At 46.9% G+C, this 20,522-nt stretch overlaps 1 protein-coding gene across 2 annotated transcripts in view; it reads right to left on the bottom strand.

Annotated features, from left to right (window-relative positions):
* ddr2a (discoidin domain receptor tyrosine kinase 2a) overlaps positions 1–20,522 on the bottom strand; it is a 201,511-nt gene that overhangs the window by 76,818 nt on the left and 104,171 nt on the right. For both annotated transcript variants that reach the window (XM_038794916.1, XM_038794917.1), the window contains one exon: positions 6,841–6,948. In XM_038794916.1, the coding sequence (XP_038650844.1) occupies positions 6,841–6,925 (85 nt within the window). In that variant the 5' untranslated portion in view covers positions 6,926–6,948. The remainder of the gene's footprint in view (positions 1–6,840; positions 6,949–20,522) is intronic.

The raw sequence follows: 20,522 nt of genomic DNA, 5'->3' as shown, positions 1-20,522 counted from the left end.
GGTCATCTAATGGATGACCTGCTCAACATCTTTGTGTGGAATTGGTGGCTAATGTATGAGAACGGGGTTCATGTAACCGAATATATGAGGTTTATATTACTGTGATTTGGGGTATCTGCAGCTGTTAGCTGATTATTGGTACTGTCCTAAATTGGCTCTGCCAGCAAATTGCCAGGTCCGCTGCCCACGGCAGGGATCAGCACCCATTCCTGTCCCCAGTGACAGGTCTTCTTCCATGGTGATGAAATGTAGCCTATTAACTCTGCTCCCCTCTCTACAGATGCTGCCTGATCGCCCAAACATTTGCAGCATTTTCTGTTTGTTTTCAGATTTCCAGAATTGGCGGTATTTTGCTTTTGCATTGAAATTAATGCAAAAGTATCCTATTCTGGACCTGTTGTATTGTTAAAAATCAATGCAGCACTAATTTTTCATCATAAAAAGATTGACTTAACTTCAGAAATTGCAGCTTTACTACACATTACACTGGCGAACCCAGATACTGGGCTGAAAATACAGTGCATGAGTGAGACTCCACAATTTCCCCGTCTGCTAAGTGCCTAATCGGAGCCTGACCACTTAACAAATGAGGGAGAAAAAGTTTACTGAGTGGAGGAAGGGAAGATTCAGACTGTGAATCACTGCAGGCTGCAATCTTACACATCTCCCAGTGGCCATCTTAGAGAAGACATACCAGTAACGAATGACCTCCCAGAACACTGCCATTCATTTATTTAGAGGTAGGGGGTGAAGGAGTAGGTGCTTAAGAGTTAACTTACAGTCACATTCTCCCCGTGTCTACGTGGGTCTCACCCCCACAACCCAAAGATGCGCAGGTTAGGTGGATTGGCTACGCTAAATTGTCCCTTAATTAGAAAAGAAAATTGGGCACGTTAAATTTATTCAAAAAAGTTAACTTACAGGGACCTGAGAGGTGGCGTAGCACTAAATGAGTTTAGTTATGATGTCTCCTCTCAGTATGATTAAAGTCTGCCGTTTACTGCCCAGTTTCACAAATAAAGAAGCAAAAGACTCTCTGGCTGTCTCACTGCATGGCTACATGATTGGAGAAATATTTTACCATCCAATCCTTGCCAATGAGAATGCTGTGCAGTGATGCTTTGGTGATTGGCTTCAACATACGTGGCCCTGCCTAAGATTATACCTCAGAAAGTTGCACCAACTCTGGGTACATGCTCGGATGCGGGTCTGGTCTTATTCAGACAGACTCACTTTTAACAGGAATTCCAAGTATGAAAACACAATCGTGGAAAATTCCACAGCTACGAAGTGATGAAAATAGCAGGCAATCACCAGGGCCCGCAGGTGGAGGAGGATTTTAGCTGCTGATGTGTTTGTGTTTCATGTGTTTTAAAGTTTAGTTTCTCACACCTGCATGGAGAAATGCCAGTGGAAGATGGAATCATATTTTCACTGCTTAACATCACAGTGACGATGTGACACGAGGAGCAGCCTCAGTTCAATATCCTGTTCTATGTTAACTGCAAAAATACTGATCCTATTTCATGTTAGAAATGTACCAGATGTACTAAACGCAAAGGGTTGCCCTGGCAACTGCTGAAAGAAAATATCCCAATGCTGAGCCTGCCGGTTAGCCATCCCTTGGGAACTTTCCTGTCAGTTTCATTTCACAGGATCTCAAGGTAAGTACGGATGAGGCCCATTCACCTCCTCTTGTAGCGTTCATCTGAAATAATCGACCAGCTTCTTCCAACACTGCATGCAGCTCTCCATTAAATGGCTCCAAAATGTAGTCTTTGTTACTCTACCAAAGTTAATGCGCGCAATCTAACGGAAATGTTTCTAAGTGTGGTACCGAGTGGAAATTGCCGGGTGCTTCCCGATGGCCGACTCAGTGAGGTTGCCACTGGTACCAAACGCCGATGAGGGACGGTAATGATGCCCCACGGGCTTCACATCAGAAATGACTGTCCCACCAGGTGATTGACCTGGACCGTGCCCGGCAGCTCCCTGCTAACGAGGGGGAGCAGCTCTTAAACCGATCCCGCAGAGCAAACCCCAGATAGGACACAGAGATGCCGCAACGCAAACCTGCTCCACGATTCAGGGATGCCGACCTGGCCAGACTATTGGGCGCTTTGGAGGCCAGACGGGATACCCTATTGCCCCGAGGAGGTCGGAGGGTCAGCCCCACGGCAGCCAGTACCACCTTGGATGCAATGTCAGCACAGGGAGTGACACCAGGAGGGCCACCACCCAGTGACGCAAGAAGCTCAACAACCTCCACTGGGTTGCACGGGTGAGTTGGCATCGGCCCCCTGGCACTGGTCCCACCTGCCACACCCCCGCCCCCGATGACCCTGCAGTTGGCACCGCACCAACCCTGTCTTCCCCCACTACCACCCCCCAGGCATTATACTGGGCCTGTGCCCTAGCACACCCTGGCACCCATCAGCACACCCCACCCATTCCCAGCAGCGGTGCCCATGCCTGTCCCCACCATAGCCACCCCCCTGCGCGTTGCATGAAGCATGTGCTCACAATGGTCTTCGCACGGTCCCCGGCCTCAGTAATGGCGTGATTAGCCAGGAACTCAGCAAGTACCCCTAATTCCCCAACAGCCAACCCGTCATTCTGGGGTGTTCCTTGAAAACAGCCGGGATCTCCGGCTGCTCCAGAATGTAATTGTCATGCACACTCCCTAAGATGCATACACACAAGTGCATGCTCTTGAGGTGGTGGTCGGGCACAAATTAAACGTTTGGGGAGTGGAACCCCTTCCTGTTAATGAAGGGCTCTCCCGGACCTCAAGGTGCACACAAGGTGAAATGCATGCCATCTATTACCCCCTGGACCTGGGGCATCCTGGAGATGGCTGAGAATCCTGCGACCCAGGCATCTTGGTGGGCTTGGTCCAGCTCCCGGGCAAACAGGGAATCCGTGACTTCTCGCCTCACCCCTCCCCAGCCCAGGGGTGACCCCCCACCAAACCCGTCCCCCCTGGGGGCTCCCCCACCCACCCTGTGCACTGGGATAGCAGCCCCGGTGCCCCCACGCTGAATGCCCGATTTTGAAGATGGCTGCTTAACTCCTCCAATCCCCATAGCAGACACTGCGCAAGCTTCACATTTTTAAATAGGTGTGCCAAAGAGCGCCCACGTGACCTCTCACTGGAGAGCCGGTTAGGTGAAGGGAGACCGTTCGATAGTTAATGAGATGGAGATCGGCCTTAATTGGTGATTATTCGTTACTCACCACGTTGTGGCGGGATCCAGATCTCACCAACGGGAGCAGGTCAGTTAAATTGGAAACCGATCGGCGGCCAGCAAGGTTCCCAATTTCGGCCTCTCTAACTGGCTCGCGTGGATTCGCACCCGGCCCAGCCCTTAGATCAAGCCCAAGCGGATTATTCTTTTCAGAAAGCAGCAACTCCTAAACAAATCTCAAATTTGCTTTTCATCGAGTTGAAGCTGGACCCTTCTTTCAGGGCGCACCTGGAAGTGGACTTGGTCAGGGGCAGGGTGGCGGAGGGAGAGTTGAAGGGAAATATTTATTCTAGTCGCGGCACATACACATTTGTCTTTGCTTCTTGACAAAAGAAGCAAATATAAACCTGTGAGGAAAGTAAATGAAATTGTGACAAAATAGATATCAATATATATGATTCTAAATAAAAAAGTAAATATTTAAAATGCACAGGTCAGACTGCATTGAAAAAGAGGAAAATAAACCTTGGTGTATAGAACCTTTGCCAAAACTGAAACGTTCAACTTTGGATGAAGAATTTTGCACTCGAAATGTTAATGCATAAACAATGGCCGGAAATCTGCAGTCGTTGGGATTCTCTGTTGGCGCCTGCCATCCGGGACGCTGAGTCGGGGGCAGTTCCGTGGTCATTCTGGGGTGAGTCACAGCGGAGTTGGCAGGACCAGCGGTGACTTCCGACCTGGGAACTTCCCGGCACCTCGCTTATGGAAGTTGTTGGCTGACGCCCAATGTTCAGGACCGCCAAGGTCCTGGTATTCCTGGAGTCCACGGTCGGCGCTTTCCTGAGCGAGCGCTATGTCAGTGGCCCTATCAAGGGTCAGGAAGGTCTCCAATAGCAGCTTCCACTGTGTCTCCCCATCCTGAAGTCCGCAAACAAAGCGATCCTGCAGCGCTTCAACAAGGGCAGCTCCGAACTCGTAGGGGGCAGCAAGTCCCCGTAAGTGCACCAGGTATTCCCCGGTGGATTCCACCGGCTTCTGCGAAGCACTGTGGGAATGGTACCATCGGAACATAATCGGGCTCTGTGTATTTAGGTGACGCCCCATCCAGTCGATCAGCATAGTGAATAACAACCCGTACGGCCTGTCTGTGTAAGTCATGTTCCTGATTAATGCATAGATTGGTCTGCCAACAGTGGTCAGCAAAGTGACGGTCTGTCACTGGTGATGGCAATTTGCAGAAAAAAAACGTTGAAGTCTTTCAAAGTACTGGGCCCAATCCTCTGAGTCACCGTCAAAAGGCTCGAATTTACCGATGTATGCCATGCCTCCCGGCTGGCGAGCAGCCTCCCGAGGTAGTTGAGAAATGGTCCAAGTTCGCAGCACTTGTCGCTTATGGGAGCTCTACTTCATTCTCGTCGCCAGTGTTGTAGATGGAGGCAAAGACTCCATGAGAGGCCAGGCTGACAGGGTACAGCTCACTTTATTCCATACTAGTCACAAATATCATTCCTCTTCACTCCTCACAGGGTCTCCTTCCCCGAACTGCTTCCAAGCCGGGGTTTATATTCTGTAGGCAGCTCCTCCAATTGGGAGCAAGCTCACCCCCTAGTTACCTGAGTAGCTCATATACTGAGGCGAATGCAGGCTGTATTTCTCTGAGCTCCTGCTACTTCTGTCTGTAACTCTACTGCTGGACCTATTATTCTGTATGCTGGCTGCCTTTTCCGGACTTTGAAGCCTGGACTATAGGAAGGGAGAACGGTGCTACAACCGGTTGGATGGAGGGCAAGGGGAACCTGTTGCTGCTGCTGCCAGCTGCTTGAAGGGGAAAGAGAGGAGAAAGTGCTTGCCTGCCTGCAGTTGCCAAGCCTGGGACCTGTACTTGTTACTGGCTGCCTGTCTGCTAATCGGCTGGGAGTGGAACACAGTGTGGAGTTTGGTTGGCCTGCTGCCGGGCTGAAAGTGGAAGACAACGGACTCACTTTTGCAGTTTTGGACCGAATGGTGTCCGGAGACCAGATTCTGGAACTGTGAGAGCAGCAGTGCAGTGACCCAATTGACCCTGAGTACTGTTTATACTGATGTTGGTTTTGTTTTACTGTTGGGGGATTGTATGGTGATTATAGTATTTTTGTTGTGTATTTGTTTTGTGTTTAGCGGCTGTGTGCTTGCCAATTGTGGCCCCCATTTCTATCCACTGGGGTTGAGGGGACCCTCCTGGAACTAGTGAGGGGGAAGAGTAATCTCTCTCTCTCTCTCTCTCCTTAATCGTGCGCTGCCTGTCCGTTTCCGGTGGACTGTGCTGCTTGTGGGCACCTGGCCTGGACCGATGTGGGCTGTTCCTGGAGCTGGGGGAGGCGGGTGGGGTAGCATGCGCTGGCTTGAGTGTTGGCGGCTTTGCCTTATACTTCATTGTTTCTTTGGTTTCTTGTGGCTGCTCTATATTTTGTCCTTTTTTTGGAAGGGGTGTTCTCTCTCTCTCTCTTCCACCATGCCCTGTATCGGTATGTCCTTTTCCAGTGATCTGCGCTGCATGTTTGGATGCCTTTCTACTAATGTGGGGCTGCTGTTGGGGCAGGGGTGTTTTCTCTCTTACACCGTGTCCTGCACCAGGGTACCCTTTTCTGGTGGTCTGTCATGCACGTTGGGGTGCCTTTCCGCCAATGTGGGGCTACCATTGGGGCCGGGGGAGCATGTGTGTGTGCTGGCTTGAGAGCTGGTGGTTTCGTATTTTGGTGTCTTGTAAATGCTTTTAGCATATTACTGATTTTCCTGACTGTTTTTCACATGTTGCTCTTTTGTATTCTTGAGTTGTCAATAAACTTAAAGGGTGGGATTCTCCGTCGCCCAACGCCGATATTGTAATCGGCGATCAGGTGGAGAATCCATTCTGACACACAAATCGGGGCCGGCAGCAGTTCGACACAGGTTTTCAAGTATCCGCCCCCAAAATAGCGTCATCACATCAGGCGCCGCACACCGTTGCAACAAATTGGCTCATCATCGGAAGGCCCTCCTGTGATGTCACGCCCCTGATGGGCCGAGTTCCACACCGCGTGGTTGACGGTTGATCTGAGCGATCAAGAACCTGGTCGGGATCCACGCCGCTGGCTGGGGGTAGGGGGCTTCCACAAGGTCTAGGTGCCACTGGTTGAGAGAGGCTTCAATGAAGTTTAGGGGAACTGGTGGGGGGTGGCCAGGGGTTGTCCTGTGGGGTCGCAAATGGTGGGTCGAGTCCGTGCGTGGCCGGCACCATGTTGCACAGTGCAACCGCAGCCAGGAACCCGGCCATTCTCCACCTGGTTTCGGGGCGGGAGTCAATGGTTTCACCCAGCGCTGCTGCTAGCCTCTCACTGGTCCCAGAATCGGCGAGGTTTCAGCGCCGATTTTGGCATCGTAAAACACTGTGAAATGGAGAATCTAGCCCATGGTATTGGTAGGAGGGGAAGCAGACGCTATACAAGCTCTGTCCTGTAGGGGGCCGTAACCGAGTAGAACATAGGTTTTGAGAAGTTAAAATGTTTGGCTTCATTGGTTTGTCGCGTCATCTCTCAATTTAACAAATTGTGAACCCATATACACGTTCTTAATCCAAAGAAAGTTTTTACCAGAAGCATTACATCATTCATATTGCTGATTAGCACCTTACCTGGATTTACTTGGGCACTTGCAAGACCAAAGCAATGGAGTAGCATCAACAGCAGATGCATAATTGGACAGGAAGTGGTGACCATCTCAGGAGAGCAGGTTTTCCGGGCTGAAAAGAGAGTCAGAGTTAGTGTCGAGCTGCAAATGATGGCATCGCCCCTTCTAAACCGTATAGTGCCAGTGCAAATTCACCTTATTTTTATCGTGTGTAACACTGTAAAATCTCGCCATCTCTAATGAAATTGATGCAACATATGTACTGTGAGTTTACATTGCTCTCCACAGCAATGGGGATTTTCTAGTCCTGCTGAAGTCTACGGTGTTTTGTGCACCGCATTGCCGGCGAACCCGTCATAGGAGGGCAGAGGTCGCCCTTGGCGGGATCGGAAGATCCTGTCGGCAGAAAGGGCAGGAAAATCCTGCCCATGGTTAATTACCTTTCCGCTACAACTTATTCAACAGGACAGGAACAATGTGATATTCATCATCTGAATGTGGATTATGCTACAATCACTTAAAAGTATCAGCCATTATTTTTTTCAATGAACATCTTGCTACTTTTTGCTGTTGGTTTCTTCTTATGTCTGGGCAACATTTCTCACTATTTGCCATTTTTAGGAGTACAATGAGAACCAAGCATAGAAATAAAGGACTGGCATTTATATCATGCCTTTCACAATCTCAGAATATCCCAAAGCATTTTGCAACGTGGGGAAACACAGTCGCCAATCTGTTTTAGTAATAGTGATTAATATTGGCCAGGACATCAGGAAAACTCTCCTGCTCTTTTTCGAACTTGTGCCATGGGACCTCGGCTTAATGTCTCATCCAAACTTAAGCATTGCTTGCGGTGCAGCAGTCACTCCCTCAGTACTGCACCAGAGTGTCAGCCTAGATTCTGTGCCTCTCGAGAGTCGGCAGAGAACCCATGGCTTTCTGACAATTTAATGTCTGAGCCCACAGTGTTACCACTAAGAATCCATTGACAATAATACAAATAGGTTACATTGCTTTGGTTCACACGGTGAGTTTATTATGGTGGAATTATGATTGAGGTAGGACTACGTCACAGTGGTGTACAGTTTAATTCTCTTGACCTCGAGCAATTTCCTACGCCTACACATTATGAAATACAGAAAATGCAAACTTTCTCAAGCCAACTTTTAAAATCAATAAAACATTTAATCATTCTAGAAATACATCTTATAAAGAGTTATAACTGCCTCTTCCTGCTCGTCAATGAATTAGTAGCTTCCTATATTTTGTTGTAAAAGTTTACAGAGTTGTTACATTTAGTCATTTTTATGCTTTAAAGATTCTTGCAAAACAAACTGAAAAGCATTTCTGTAGTAACTTTCATACAAAACTTTGATCTTGTTTTGAATATTCTTAGTTCCATTTCCAATTACAGATCCCAGAACAAAAAACATGACTGACAGCATTATATGTTTTCAGCTGTACCATGCATTAGTCTTGAAAACAAAAACTCGACACATCAGTGTAGGCAAAACTCGACACATCAGTGTAGGCAAAACTCGACACATCAGTGTAGGCAAAACTTGACACATCAGTGTAGGCAAAGCTCGACACATCAGTGTAGGCAAAAACGCAACACATCAGTGTAGGCAAAAACGCAACACATCAGTGTAGTCCACGTGTCATCACTGTATGATTTAGTCCACATGGCGTTTGCAGTTTTAACAAAACAACTGGGATGAAGTCCCAGAGAACATGACGCCTGTCTAGGCACTCAGCAGTAAGGCTGCCTGCGATCTGCGTCCAGGGTTAATGGGCCCAACTCTACCCTGCACCCACTCTGCTAGAATGAAAACCCTGTCATTCAGGACATTTTTCCTTCATGTGGAAAATGTCCTTAATTGAGCTACATACCTCAATGGAAGACATTCAATGGCATTAACATCTCTGAATCCCCCACTGTCAACATCCTGAGGGTTACCATTAACCAGAAAATGAACTGGACCAGCCATATAAATACTATGCAAGTGCAGGACAGACTCGGAATTCTGCAGTAAGTAGCTCACCTCCAGAATCCCCAAAGGATGCACAGAACCTACAAGGCACAAGTCAGGACTGTGATGCTCTCCATTTGCCTGGATGAGGGCAGCTCTAACAATATTCAAGCAGCTCAACTCCATCCAGGACAAAGCAGCCTGCTTGACTGGCACCCTATCCACCACTTTAAACATTCACTCCCTCCATCACTGATGCACAGTGGCAGCTGTGTGCACCAGCTACAAGATGCACTGCAGCAACTCACCAAGGCTCCTTTGACAACACCTTCCAAACTCATGACCTCTCCACTTGAAAGGTCAAGCAGATTCATGGGAACATCATCACCTGCAAGTTACTCTCCAGGTCACACGCCATCCTGACTTGGAACTATATCACTGTTGCTGGGCCAAAATCCTGGAACTCCCTCCCTAACAGCACTTTGGGTATACCACAGGGACTGCAGTGATTCAAGAAGGTTGGTCACCACCACCTTCTGAAAGGCAATTAGGTATGCAGCTTGTTCTTTCTAGCAAGCACTTGAGAACAAAGAGGCATCCTTGTGAAAAAAACTGTGGTTAGGAAAACACCTGTTCCCCTGAGTTAATGGATCCCTGTAGAGCTACATAACTAAACAGTCCAAATCTCTCCTTTGAAACTGGCCGACCTGTCAACCAAAAAGGCTTTTTGCAGACAATTGTAATGGGCCAGGGTTTAGAGAACCCTAAAGTGTATCATGGAGTTCACCTGACCCACAACTTTTAATAGATTGTGGTATGGGGAGCACACGGCCCACTCTACAGGTGTGGGACAGCAGAAATGGAAATGTATTTTTAAAGCAAAACAATGTTTATCCTATGAACTCAAGTTAACCTTTTTAAAAACATACAGTGGACATCTTAGCAACCATCAATTCAAATACAACCCCCGAAGAATACAACACTAAGTAATCCTTAATAACTTCCCAAACAACATCCAGAAGACTTTAAAAAAAAATCTTTCAGCAGAAGCACGTCAGGTTAAAATCCCTACTATGACAGTTATAATTCCGAATTCACCAAATGATCAAGAGATAGTCTTTTCATGGCAGAGAGATCAACGGTACACCTGCTCTGTCTGGGTTCAGCTCCAACACTGAAAATGAAACTAAAACACACCTGCAGCAAACAGCCTAAAACAAAAGTAAAAAGCTGACAGCCCAGCTCCACCCACACTCTGACATCACTGATAAAACCGCATTTCTTAAAGGTACATTTCTTAAACATCCATTTCTTAAAGGTACTCTCACATGATACAATGGTGTGTGGAATTGAATGCAAACAAAACTTCTAGCCTTTTGGGCATACTCACGGGCTTCTATAATTTAAAGGCCAATGAAACTGACTGTGAAAAAACCATTTCACAAGGTATCCACCACTTTAAAGGGATTACTTTTCCCTCCATCTCACAGACGTTTAACCTTGGCATATTGACAGATTTTTTAAAAGTTTTAGGGGTACAGATGGCTCACTTCCACTTGAGCACCCTGGAGACAATTGAAGGGAAGGTTGCCAACTTTGAACTGCAAACCACCAGGTTCACATTCCTCAGGACTTGCACCAATTTACGCCAGAAGGAGTCTCGACTTGGGGAGGGTTGCTGGAGCATCCCAGCTGGCAAAAGAGAAGGGCCTCCTCCCTGTCAATTAGATGTTGAACAGTTCTAATGAGCTATTTGCATGTTCCCACTGGCTCCGGGTGTGAAGCTCGGTGGGCACATCGGTCAACATGTTATGGCCAGCAGGGCAGGCTGGGATACCCGTGACCAGTTTGATGCCTGGCACGATTCCCAAATTTGGCCGGCCACGGGATGCCGCAGGCCGTCAAAAATCCCGCATCTAGCGGGCGACTTGAAGAATCCCATCCTGTGTACCAAGATGCTGAAGGACCTCAGTGCAGGGTTAGAAAGGTAAGTGCCATAACAGTTTCAGGTACCAAGCTTCACACTCTGACTTGGCCAGCAGCCTCCTGCATGGTACTCATCAAGACCACACATCTTGCAACTTCACTCTTTCTTCTCTCTCAAACCGCAGCACATCCCCATCTGAAAAACCAACACTCACATTCACCATCAGTCTATTACCATCTCGCATGAATGCCTCACAGTTACTCTGCACATTTATTGTCTTTCCCTCCTCTCTACCGCTAATAAGCATCCCTCTCTGCTGTCTCTCCTTGAAGAAGAGAGTACATAAGAGACAGAGACTCAGTGGGTGACCTTCCGGTGACAAGCACCTTTACGGCTGTTATAACCTCCACAAGGTCCACGGGGCGACCCAATGGATCTCCCCATGCGGCCTGTTGAATATGCGCTTCCTGCTGAGGGGCGGAGGTCAATCAGCGAGGTCAGTTTATTCCCCGAGATAAAAGCAGGCCCAAAAGGAAGCCGGCATCGCAGGATGGTCCTGGCTGGGACTTTGAGTCTTGCTTAGTTGTAGTATTTCCTAACTGTGAGTAGGAAATAAACGACTTTTGACTGACCATTTCGGGGCTCCTCATTGACTACAATAAAGGCCAATGGCAATGCCCATCTGCCCACTGAGAAGGGGCCACCTTGTTCCAGGAGGCTTCAGATGGCAGGACCGACCTGTCATAAGTGTGCAAGCTTCCTGCTGTCCTTGCGAGACCTCACCTCACTGCAGTGCCTCAGATCCCAGAGCAGGATATGAGACATTAGTGGGAGACCCAGGTCTCCTCTCCTTTGCTGTGGTTGCTGCAGCCACAGGAATCAATGTTTGGTTCAGCCATTCTGACCTTATTCTGACCTTGCTGCGGTTCCTTTAATTCGGAACCTGTCCTTTGACAGATTTGGTGCACCGTCCTGCACACCCTCACTGATTGGTTGGAAATCCTGGAAGTGGGATGCCAATACCAGGACACGTTTATGGAGCCTTTGCTGCAGATCCCACCTGCCACAAGTCCCACCATTAAACCGGGACTATTTCAATGGTCTGCCCGCTGTCCTGAGTACACTGTCACACACAAAGGCAAAATGTTCAGTTGTTATGTAGATGAATAAAGAAGCAAATGCTAATCTGAATCTGTCCAGTGTCCCCAGTATAAAGTTCCTGGACCAATGTATTCCAGTCACACTGCTGCTACTCCATTGAGCAAGGAGCCTTCTTTGTTACAAGTCATTGTCTGGCCTTAAAAAAATTCCCTCATAGCCATTCTGACACTTATTGCTTCTATTTAAGCTGGAAATCCCCAATCATTGGGATTCTCTATTCCCGCCAGCACTGCACCACCTCCCGCGAGTTTCCTGGTGGCTTGTGGTGGCTTCAATGGGAGATCCCATTGACAAGTGGTGGGAGTAGAGAATCCCACCATCAGCGAACGGCAGGCCGCCAAACAACATGCGACCGTGAGCCGGCTAATCCAGCCCTTAAGGTCTGAAATATCAGTGATTAGAAGTTTCAACAGTGACTGAAACTGAGAGTTTTGGGAGAGGTTTCAATTCCAGCCTGCTCCCAATCACATGATCCTGCAATGCCAAAAGGGAAAATAAAAATATTCCACTGCCTTCCGAATTCCAAATTCTTTATTTAAAAAGAAACACTAAATAGAAAGCCAGAGAATCTCATACTATAAAGGCTGGAAGATTATAGTCATTGTTTATTTTGATATAATCAAGGCATTTGATAATGATATGATGCCAAGAAGCCTTTTTTAAAAAATGGTGGTGAATTCAGACAATTCCGGATAATAGAAGTTTTTTCCACTGCAACATTTGGTACAACACTAATGTCTCCCATGTTGCAATAACAGAAAGCCACATCTCTGCAGTCCTCGTCATCTTCTAATTTGTGCCTCTTGGTTCTGCGGTATTTATTCAGCTTGCATAAATCGGTTTAAGCTCCAATCATAGACATTTAAGGCACAATAGGCCTTTGTGTCCATGATGACCAAAAGAGAGATGGCCAGCTTAATGCCCCTTTCCAGCTCTTGGTCCCTAGACTTGTAGGTTACAACACTTCAAGCGCAAATTCAAGTGCTTTTTTAAAACAAATGTTCTAAAGATATTTAGCCTCTTCCATCCTTTCAGGCAGTGAGCCGGAAGGACTTCCAGCAATTCCTGGGTGAAAACTTTATATTCTCAACTCGTCATTAATCCTCTGCCAATTTCTTTGAATCGTCTCCCTAATTATTTTTAATAGAAATATGTCCTTTCAATCCACTCTGTAGCCCCATCATAATTTTATACACCTCAATTAAATCTCTCCGGATGAGTAAAGCAGCAAATTCTATTCTGTTCAGTGTCCCTAACATAAAGCCCCTGAACCAATATATTCCAGTCACACTGGTGCTACTCCTTTGAGCAAAGAGCCTCTGTTGTAACAAGACACCTTCTGGCCTTAACAAAATTCCGTCATTGCCATTTTCACACTTGTTGCCCCTATTTAATGTCTGCTGTTCCAAATAAACAATCCCATCATATCCAATCTTTCCTCATAGCTAAAAGTTTCCATTCCTGGCAACATCCTCATGAATCTCCTCTGTATTGTCTACTGCGATCAGATCCATCATGTAATGTGCTGACCAGAACGTGACCCAGTGCTATAGCTGTGGCCTAACAAGTTTATTATAGACCTTTAGCATTACCTCCCTAACTTCTGCGAGCCCACGGCCAGGATTTTACGCTAGCGTTTGCCGCAAGCGCAAATGATGATGAAGGCACAAACTCCCGGGAGAGTCAAAAAATGAGAATCTCGCTGGCGACGTCTTAGAACATAGAACATAGAACAGTACAGCACAGCACAGAACAGGCCCTTAGGCCCTCGATGTTGTGCCGAGCAATGATCACCCTACTCAAACCCACGTATCCACCCTATACCCGTAACCCAACAACCCCCCCCCCTTAACCTTACTTTTTAGGAGACTATGGGCAATTTAGCATGGCCAATCCACCTAACCCGCACATCTTTGGACTGTGGGAGGAAACCGGAGCACCCGGAGGAAACCCACGCACACACGGGGAGGACGTGCAGACTCCACACAGACAGTGACCCAGCCGGGAACCGAACCTGGGACCCTGGAGCTGTGAAGCATTTATGCTAACCACTATGCTACCATGCTGCCCTCTCCACCATTGACATTACGATATTCCCACCCTTCCATTTAATTTAGATTAACTTATAGCAACAGGGCTTCCCTGCCATATCGTTCCCTCACACTGGGATCTCCCCTCTCGCCAACGTGACACCAGTGAGGTTTACAACACGTTTTTAAAAACACGAACCAGACCAAGGCAACCTGACAGGGGTGCACAGTTAAGTTCAGTCCCCCCTCCCCATGGAGGCACGGGGGTTGGTGGTGGTGGTGGTGGCAGGGCCATGCCCTCCATTGAGGCAGGGGGACGGGGTTCTCAGTGTGCCTGGGGGTGTCCTTGTTGAGGAGGGTGGCTGATTATGTGCGTATGGGTCGTGCAGACTCGAGTGGCTTGCAGGTGAAGTTACAGGTTTGGAAGGCGCTGTTAAAGGAGCCTGAGTGAGTTGCTGCAGTACATCTTGTATATATATAATGCCTGTGCTATTCTTTCCAGACAATATCGACAGCCAAATGAGTAATAGTCAGCTCACACTGATGTACAAAATTCAGAAAACCCTTGAAGCACCAACCATTTAGTACTGCTCCCGGTGTATAGATTTATTGAATCCTGTTAAACAATCCTAACTGAGCTAAGAATTATACTGAAAACCAATTTAAGATTATCAGACAGACTCGCTTGTGATTCACCAACGCTTGCAAGAAGCCACATATATTCACACACAGGAGTCTGCCGTTTACAAATAGGAAGAACATGTCCTCAGTTTGTCATTTTTCAACTCAGCGAAAGTTTAGGAGACAGACATGTTTCTGGTTCATTCTCCAGGAAGATGCCATGACCAATCAGGATCGATCTGTCCAGTTTGGATTTAAACAAAACTGTGCCATGCTGCATTCCTCACGGGAACGCCTCCACCAGAGTCCATTCACCAACCAATTTGCACTCTCTTCTCATGCAGTATAAATTGTTGTTGGTAATTTCCCGTGAGCTATCCTGATGAGTACAAGATGAAAAACTTTGATCGCATGTCTCTTTTTTCATCAATACGCAAGTCCAGATATTTTACTGAGTATAATCTTTACCAGCTGTATTTATTTTTGTTTTAAAACCAACATTATCCTGCATTATTGCTGACAATATAAACTGGGGATCATTCAGTCTTATTATTTTGCAGACTGTTGTGCAGTTACGGTCAGAAGGCATATTTGTTGGTCACATTCCAAAAAATGCATAATGACTTCCTTATAAGATCTTTATTATGAGAAGAGTCATTAAAAAAAATTATGTTGCCTCATGCTTTGTCTCACATTGTTCTCCTCATTTACATCATGAAATAAGGATAAATCTGGGTAATAAATTGGACAAAAACAAACTAGTGTAAATGCTCATAATCTGAATGGGTGACACGATGGCACAGTGGTGGCACATTGCCGCCTCACAGGACCTGGAACCCGCGTTCAATTCCGGCCTTGGGTGACTGTCTGTATGGAATTTGCACTTTCTCCCCATTTCGGCGAGGTTTTTCTCCGGGTGTTCCGGTTTATGCTTGGTCAGAGGGTCATGCAGACTCGATGGGCCGAATGGCTTTCTTCTGCACTGTGGGGATTCTAACATTCTATGAATTAAAAACAGAAAATATTCAGCAGATCTGGCAGCATCTGCAGTGAGCTTAGGAGCAGGAGTAGGCCATTCGGTCCTTTGAGCTTTCGCTGTCTACCATTCAGTACGATCGTGGTTGCTCTGGTTGTGATCTCAACTCCACTTTACTGTCCGGCCCTCATAACCCTAGTCTCCCTTGTCAATCAAAAATCTGTCCAACTCAGCCTCAATATTCCATGACCCAGTCTCCCCTGCTCACTGGAAAAGGGAATTCCACAGACTAGCGACCCTCTAAGCGTAAAAAATTATCCTCATCTCAGTCTTAAAATGGAGACCCCAGGCGGCACAGTGGCGCAGTGGTTAGCACTGCTGCTTCACGCGCCGAGGACCCGGGTTCAATCCCAGACCCAGATCACTGTCCGTGTGGAGTTTGCACATTCTCCCCATGTCTGCGTGGGTTTCACCCCCACAAAACCCAAAAGGTGTGCAGGATGGGTAAATTGCCCCCTAATTGGAAAAAAATGATTGGGTGCTCTAAAAAAAAAATTTTAAACTTAAAAGGGAGCCTTTTATATTAAACTGTGTTCCACACTCCCCCAAGTGAAGTGAATGAAACGGTGCTAATGTTTCAGGGCAATGAGCTTCCATCTTAACTGGAAGATCCCAGCGATGAATAACATCAGCCCTAAAGAATCTCCCAGTTCTGACAGAAGGTCATCAATCAGAAACCCGGGCAGCACGGTGGCCTAGTGGTTAGCACAGCTGCCTCATGGCGCTGAGGTCCCAGGTTCGATCCCGACTCTGGGTCACTGCCCACAACCCACAAATGTGCAGAGTAGGTGGATTGGCCATGCTAAATTGCCCCTTAATTGGAAAAAAAAATAATTGGGTAATCAAAATTTTAAAAAATCAATCGGAAACCACTGGGCCTGGATTCTCCATTGGCTGATGTCAAAATCGCGAAAAGCGATTGGGCAGAGAATAGGTTCTGATGCCAAAATTATGGCTAGTGCCGATTTGACGCCAAATCGCAATTCTCCACCACCTCGACAGAGGCGTCAATTAGGTCTGGAACTCACGGACAGTAAACACCATTTGCATGCCATTAGTGGGGCTTAACTGGTATTCTCTGGGGCCTCAGCGAAGCTCCACCTTTGATGGGCCGTGTTTCCGACAGTGCGGCTCACTTGTGCTTTTAAAAATCATGAAACAGGCGCTGTGGCTGCCGAGGGAGAGAGAGGGAATATGGAAAGTGACCACCATCATCATAGTTTGCTGACAATTGTGCCGATGGCTGGGTGGGCTTCTGTCAGGGCCAGGGGGAGTAGTGGGGGTGGCCAGGAGGTGGGCTGTGGGGCTGGGGTGGCTGGGCACGGAACACCATTGCCATAGCCAGCAAGACAGCCATGCAGCTGCGCATGTCGCTGTCTGCCCACTGTGAACTTAGGGCCATGGGTTGTATGGGTCTCTCACAAGGCCACTCCCCTAGCTGCCCTCTGGCCCCAGCCGGCCCATCAACTGTATGGGCATGCTCCTGCACAACCAGTGCCATCTTGTTGACTGGCATAAGTGTGTGTGGAGATTGTAATGTGTATGTGTGGTTGCAGCTTGGATTGGATTGGATTGGATTTGTTTATTGTCACGTGTACCGAGGTTACAGGGAAAAGTATTTTTCTGCAAGCAGCTCAACAGATCATTCAGTACATGGAAGAAAAGGGAATTAAACAAAATTCAAGAAAATACATGAGAATACATAATAGGGCAACACAAGATATACAATGTAACTACATAAGCATTGGCATCGGTTGAAGCATACAGGGTGTAGTGTTAATGAGGTCAGTCAATAAGAGGGTCATTTAGGAGTCTGGTGACAGTGGGGAAGAAGCTGTTTTTGAGTCTGTTCGTGTGTGTTCTCAGACTTCAGAGCTTGTCAGCCTCCTTAGTGTCAATCACGGACCCGGCGAATCCTGTACTGTTTTTTAATTGGAATCGATTGTGTTCCACATGGTGCCGGTGCTAGCCCCTCCACAGTTGTTGAATCGATCCAGGTTTGCCGCCAATTTTGCTGTTGTGAAAGTCCACAAATTCTGCATCAGCATCAACGCTTAGTCCCAGAAGCGGCGAATCCCGCTCCTGTTCTCTACCCAGGTCCAAATGACCGACTGAGTGAATCCACTATTTTCCGTTTTTACTGGAATATATATGACATTTAATATGTTTAAATCCTAAATTACTTGATTGATAAACAAAGATGGTCTTAAGCATTTCACTGCAGTTTCGACTGGATAAAAAAAAAGCCAGGAAGCCACTACTTGGAGTAACGGACTCAAACTATTTCAAATGCAGTTTGAAGTGAAGCAAGGACAGTGTTGGTTGCCTGTCGTATAATGTCAGATTTAGGCACTCCAGTCACGAGAACAACATATGGGCAAAAAAAATATTGTTTTCCCAAAACACTGCAGTTCGCATAGCAACCTTTTTTTTTCTTGGCTTGATAACTGGAAATTCCATCAGTTGCTCAAAAACTGTAATAGGTTTGGATGGGAACCATGAAAAGCACTAGTCTAGTTTTTGTTGTCCAACAAATGGTGGCCGAACGAAGAACTAAAAGCATCGAATGCTTGATTAAAATGCTTCTGATTTCAAAATAAATGCTTAAACTGCACTTATTGCTGATCAATTGACTTATGTTATCGCATCGTAAAATTAATTACATTTTCGATTAACTGCTAGAGTAAAGGAACATACTTATTAACAACATAGGCAGAACCAGGAATAATAAGATTTTGGGGAGTTAAGGTCCGAATTAAAACGTAGAACATCAAATGTAATCATCCCTGAAATTTAGGCCATAGGGTCAAGCAGATTAGAAAAATAAACACGTGGCTCATGCGTGGGTAAAAGGGGGTTATGATTCCTGGGGGAAGCGTGGCATGGTGGCGCACTGGTTAGCACTGCTACCTCATGGCGCTGAGGACCCGGGTTCGAGTCCAGTGGGGGACTTCAGTTTTCATATAGAATAGGACTATCAAATTGGCAAGGGTGTTCTGGAAGATGAGTTCACAGAAGATAAGTTCACTGGAAAAGTTTCAACCTTATTTTACTGAAGAAGCAGAAAAGATAAATCATAGCAGCAGCTTATTCTAGATTTAAACTCCCCCAGGGGAGACCTCCACCGTGGCCTGACCTGCTATCAGGGCCTACGGATCGGCAGGCCCGGCCTCCCTTGGTGGCGGCCTCTTTTACTCAGCACCGGCCCCTGTAGCCCTAAGCCATGTTGCGTCGGGGCCGGTGTGGAGAAGGAAGCTACAGTGCATGTGCGCATTTGTGCCTGTCGCAACGTGCTTCGCAAACCCGCGCCGCCCATTTGACGCCGGTATCGGCAACAGGAGCAGCGTGGGTCGCTCCAGTGCCATGCTGGCCTCCTGTAGGGCAGAGGATCGCTACCTTTAGCAGTCCGATGGCGCCGTTGTTAAACTCTCCAGTTTTTACGACGGCATCAACACTCTGCCGTCAGAAGGGAGAATGCCGCGTACTTGCAAGGGAGAATTCAAGAATATTTCTCAACATTTTACAAAGCTTCTCGGGAATACTTGGCATGCATCTGAATATACTAGCTTCTGTAGTACCCTGGAAGACTTTATCTCTTTCTTAGAAGCTGTGAGAACTTGAAGGCAAAAACAAATCTGGGCAAATGTTGTGACATAATTTATGCAGAGGATGCAAAGTCCTGCCAAGTCGTCAAGGCCGCAGACTCAGAATGTGCTGACTTGTTCAAGCTAATAAAATGGGTCCATCAAGCTGTCATTCCAATGCTAAGTGTTCTCATGCATTCTATGAGCAAGCTATAGAACCATAGTATTGTAGAAGTGGCACTGCCTGGTGACATACGATGAATCTCAAAAAATGCTACGACAAATCTGCCTCCAATGCGATGATCTACTTGTTACATCTTTGAAACTGGGAACAAAGAACAACCAGTGAAGTGCCTTGTAGTTCATTGGGTAAATGGACCATGTGGACATACTGACAAGATGTTGAATGGGGGCGAGGGATGCAGAACAAGTGTGAAAGGCACTCACTGGCTTTAGTTTCAGCCTTGGAATATAATTCCCGCGTGTCATTTAAATGCTGCTGGTTTACTTCCCGGACACATAATCATACTTTCAGTCAGAACGAATACATGTAAGCACAGTCACGCACAGGACCGGCCTCCAGTTATATAATGTGTACATGCACTTAATCACAGGATCCGTACTTCTACCCATATGTGTAGACAAGGCTCGCACACTCACACAACACATAGGAATTTTAGTCTTGCACACACACCCACACACACACACACACACACACACACACACACGCATACACACACTCAGGAAAAACTGCAGATGCTGAAACTCCAAAATGGGTAGGTAGCAATGGGTCACTCAGAATCTGGGGAAATTAAGAGATTAGCAACAATTAAGGTGCGGACTCATTGTCAAAACTGACCAACCTGCTGAGCATTCAAAGCACTCCTTGATTTTAATTCCCACCTTTCAGAGGCTTCAGTGCCTTGTGAATTAAACGGTTTTCACACAGGTGTAATTAGAATGGACTCTGGATTGCAACTTCATTATAACACCATTCAAACCAACACATAGCCCACCTTGCACACAGAACACATTCGCCAACAGTATTTTAGAAGGATGTTTTATATTTAAGGTGTGGCACAATGGTTAGCACTGCTGTCTCACAATGCCAAGGACTCAGGTTCAATTCCAGCCTTGAGTGGAACTCTGTGTAGAGTTTGCACTTTCTCTCTGTGTCTGCGCGGGTTTCCTCCGGATGCTCCGGTTTCCTCCCACAGTCCAAAGATGTGCAGGTTAGGTGGACTGGCCATGTTAAATTGTCCCTCAGTGACCAAAAGGTGGGGTTGGAGGGTGGGGGTGTGGGCCTAGGTAGGTTGCTCTTTGATGTGGTTGGTGCAGCTTCGATGGGCTGAAT

The sequence above is a fragment of the Scyliorhinus canicula genome, chromosome 4, assembly GCF_902713615.1.
Source record: "Scyliorhinus canicula chromosome 4, sScyCan1.1, whole genome shotgun sequence".
Lineage (NCBI taxonomy): Eukaryota > Metazoa > Chordata > Chondrichthyes > Carcharhiniformes > Scyliorhinidae > Scyliorhinus > Scyliorhinus canicula.
The sequence above is the reverse complement of the archived record's forward strand: the minus strand, read 5'-3'. Positions and strand labels throughout refer to the sequence as shown.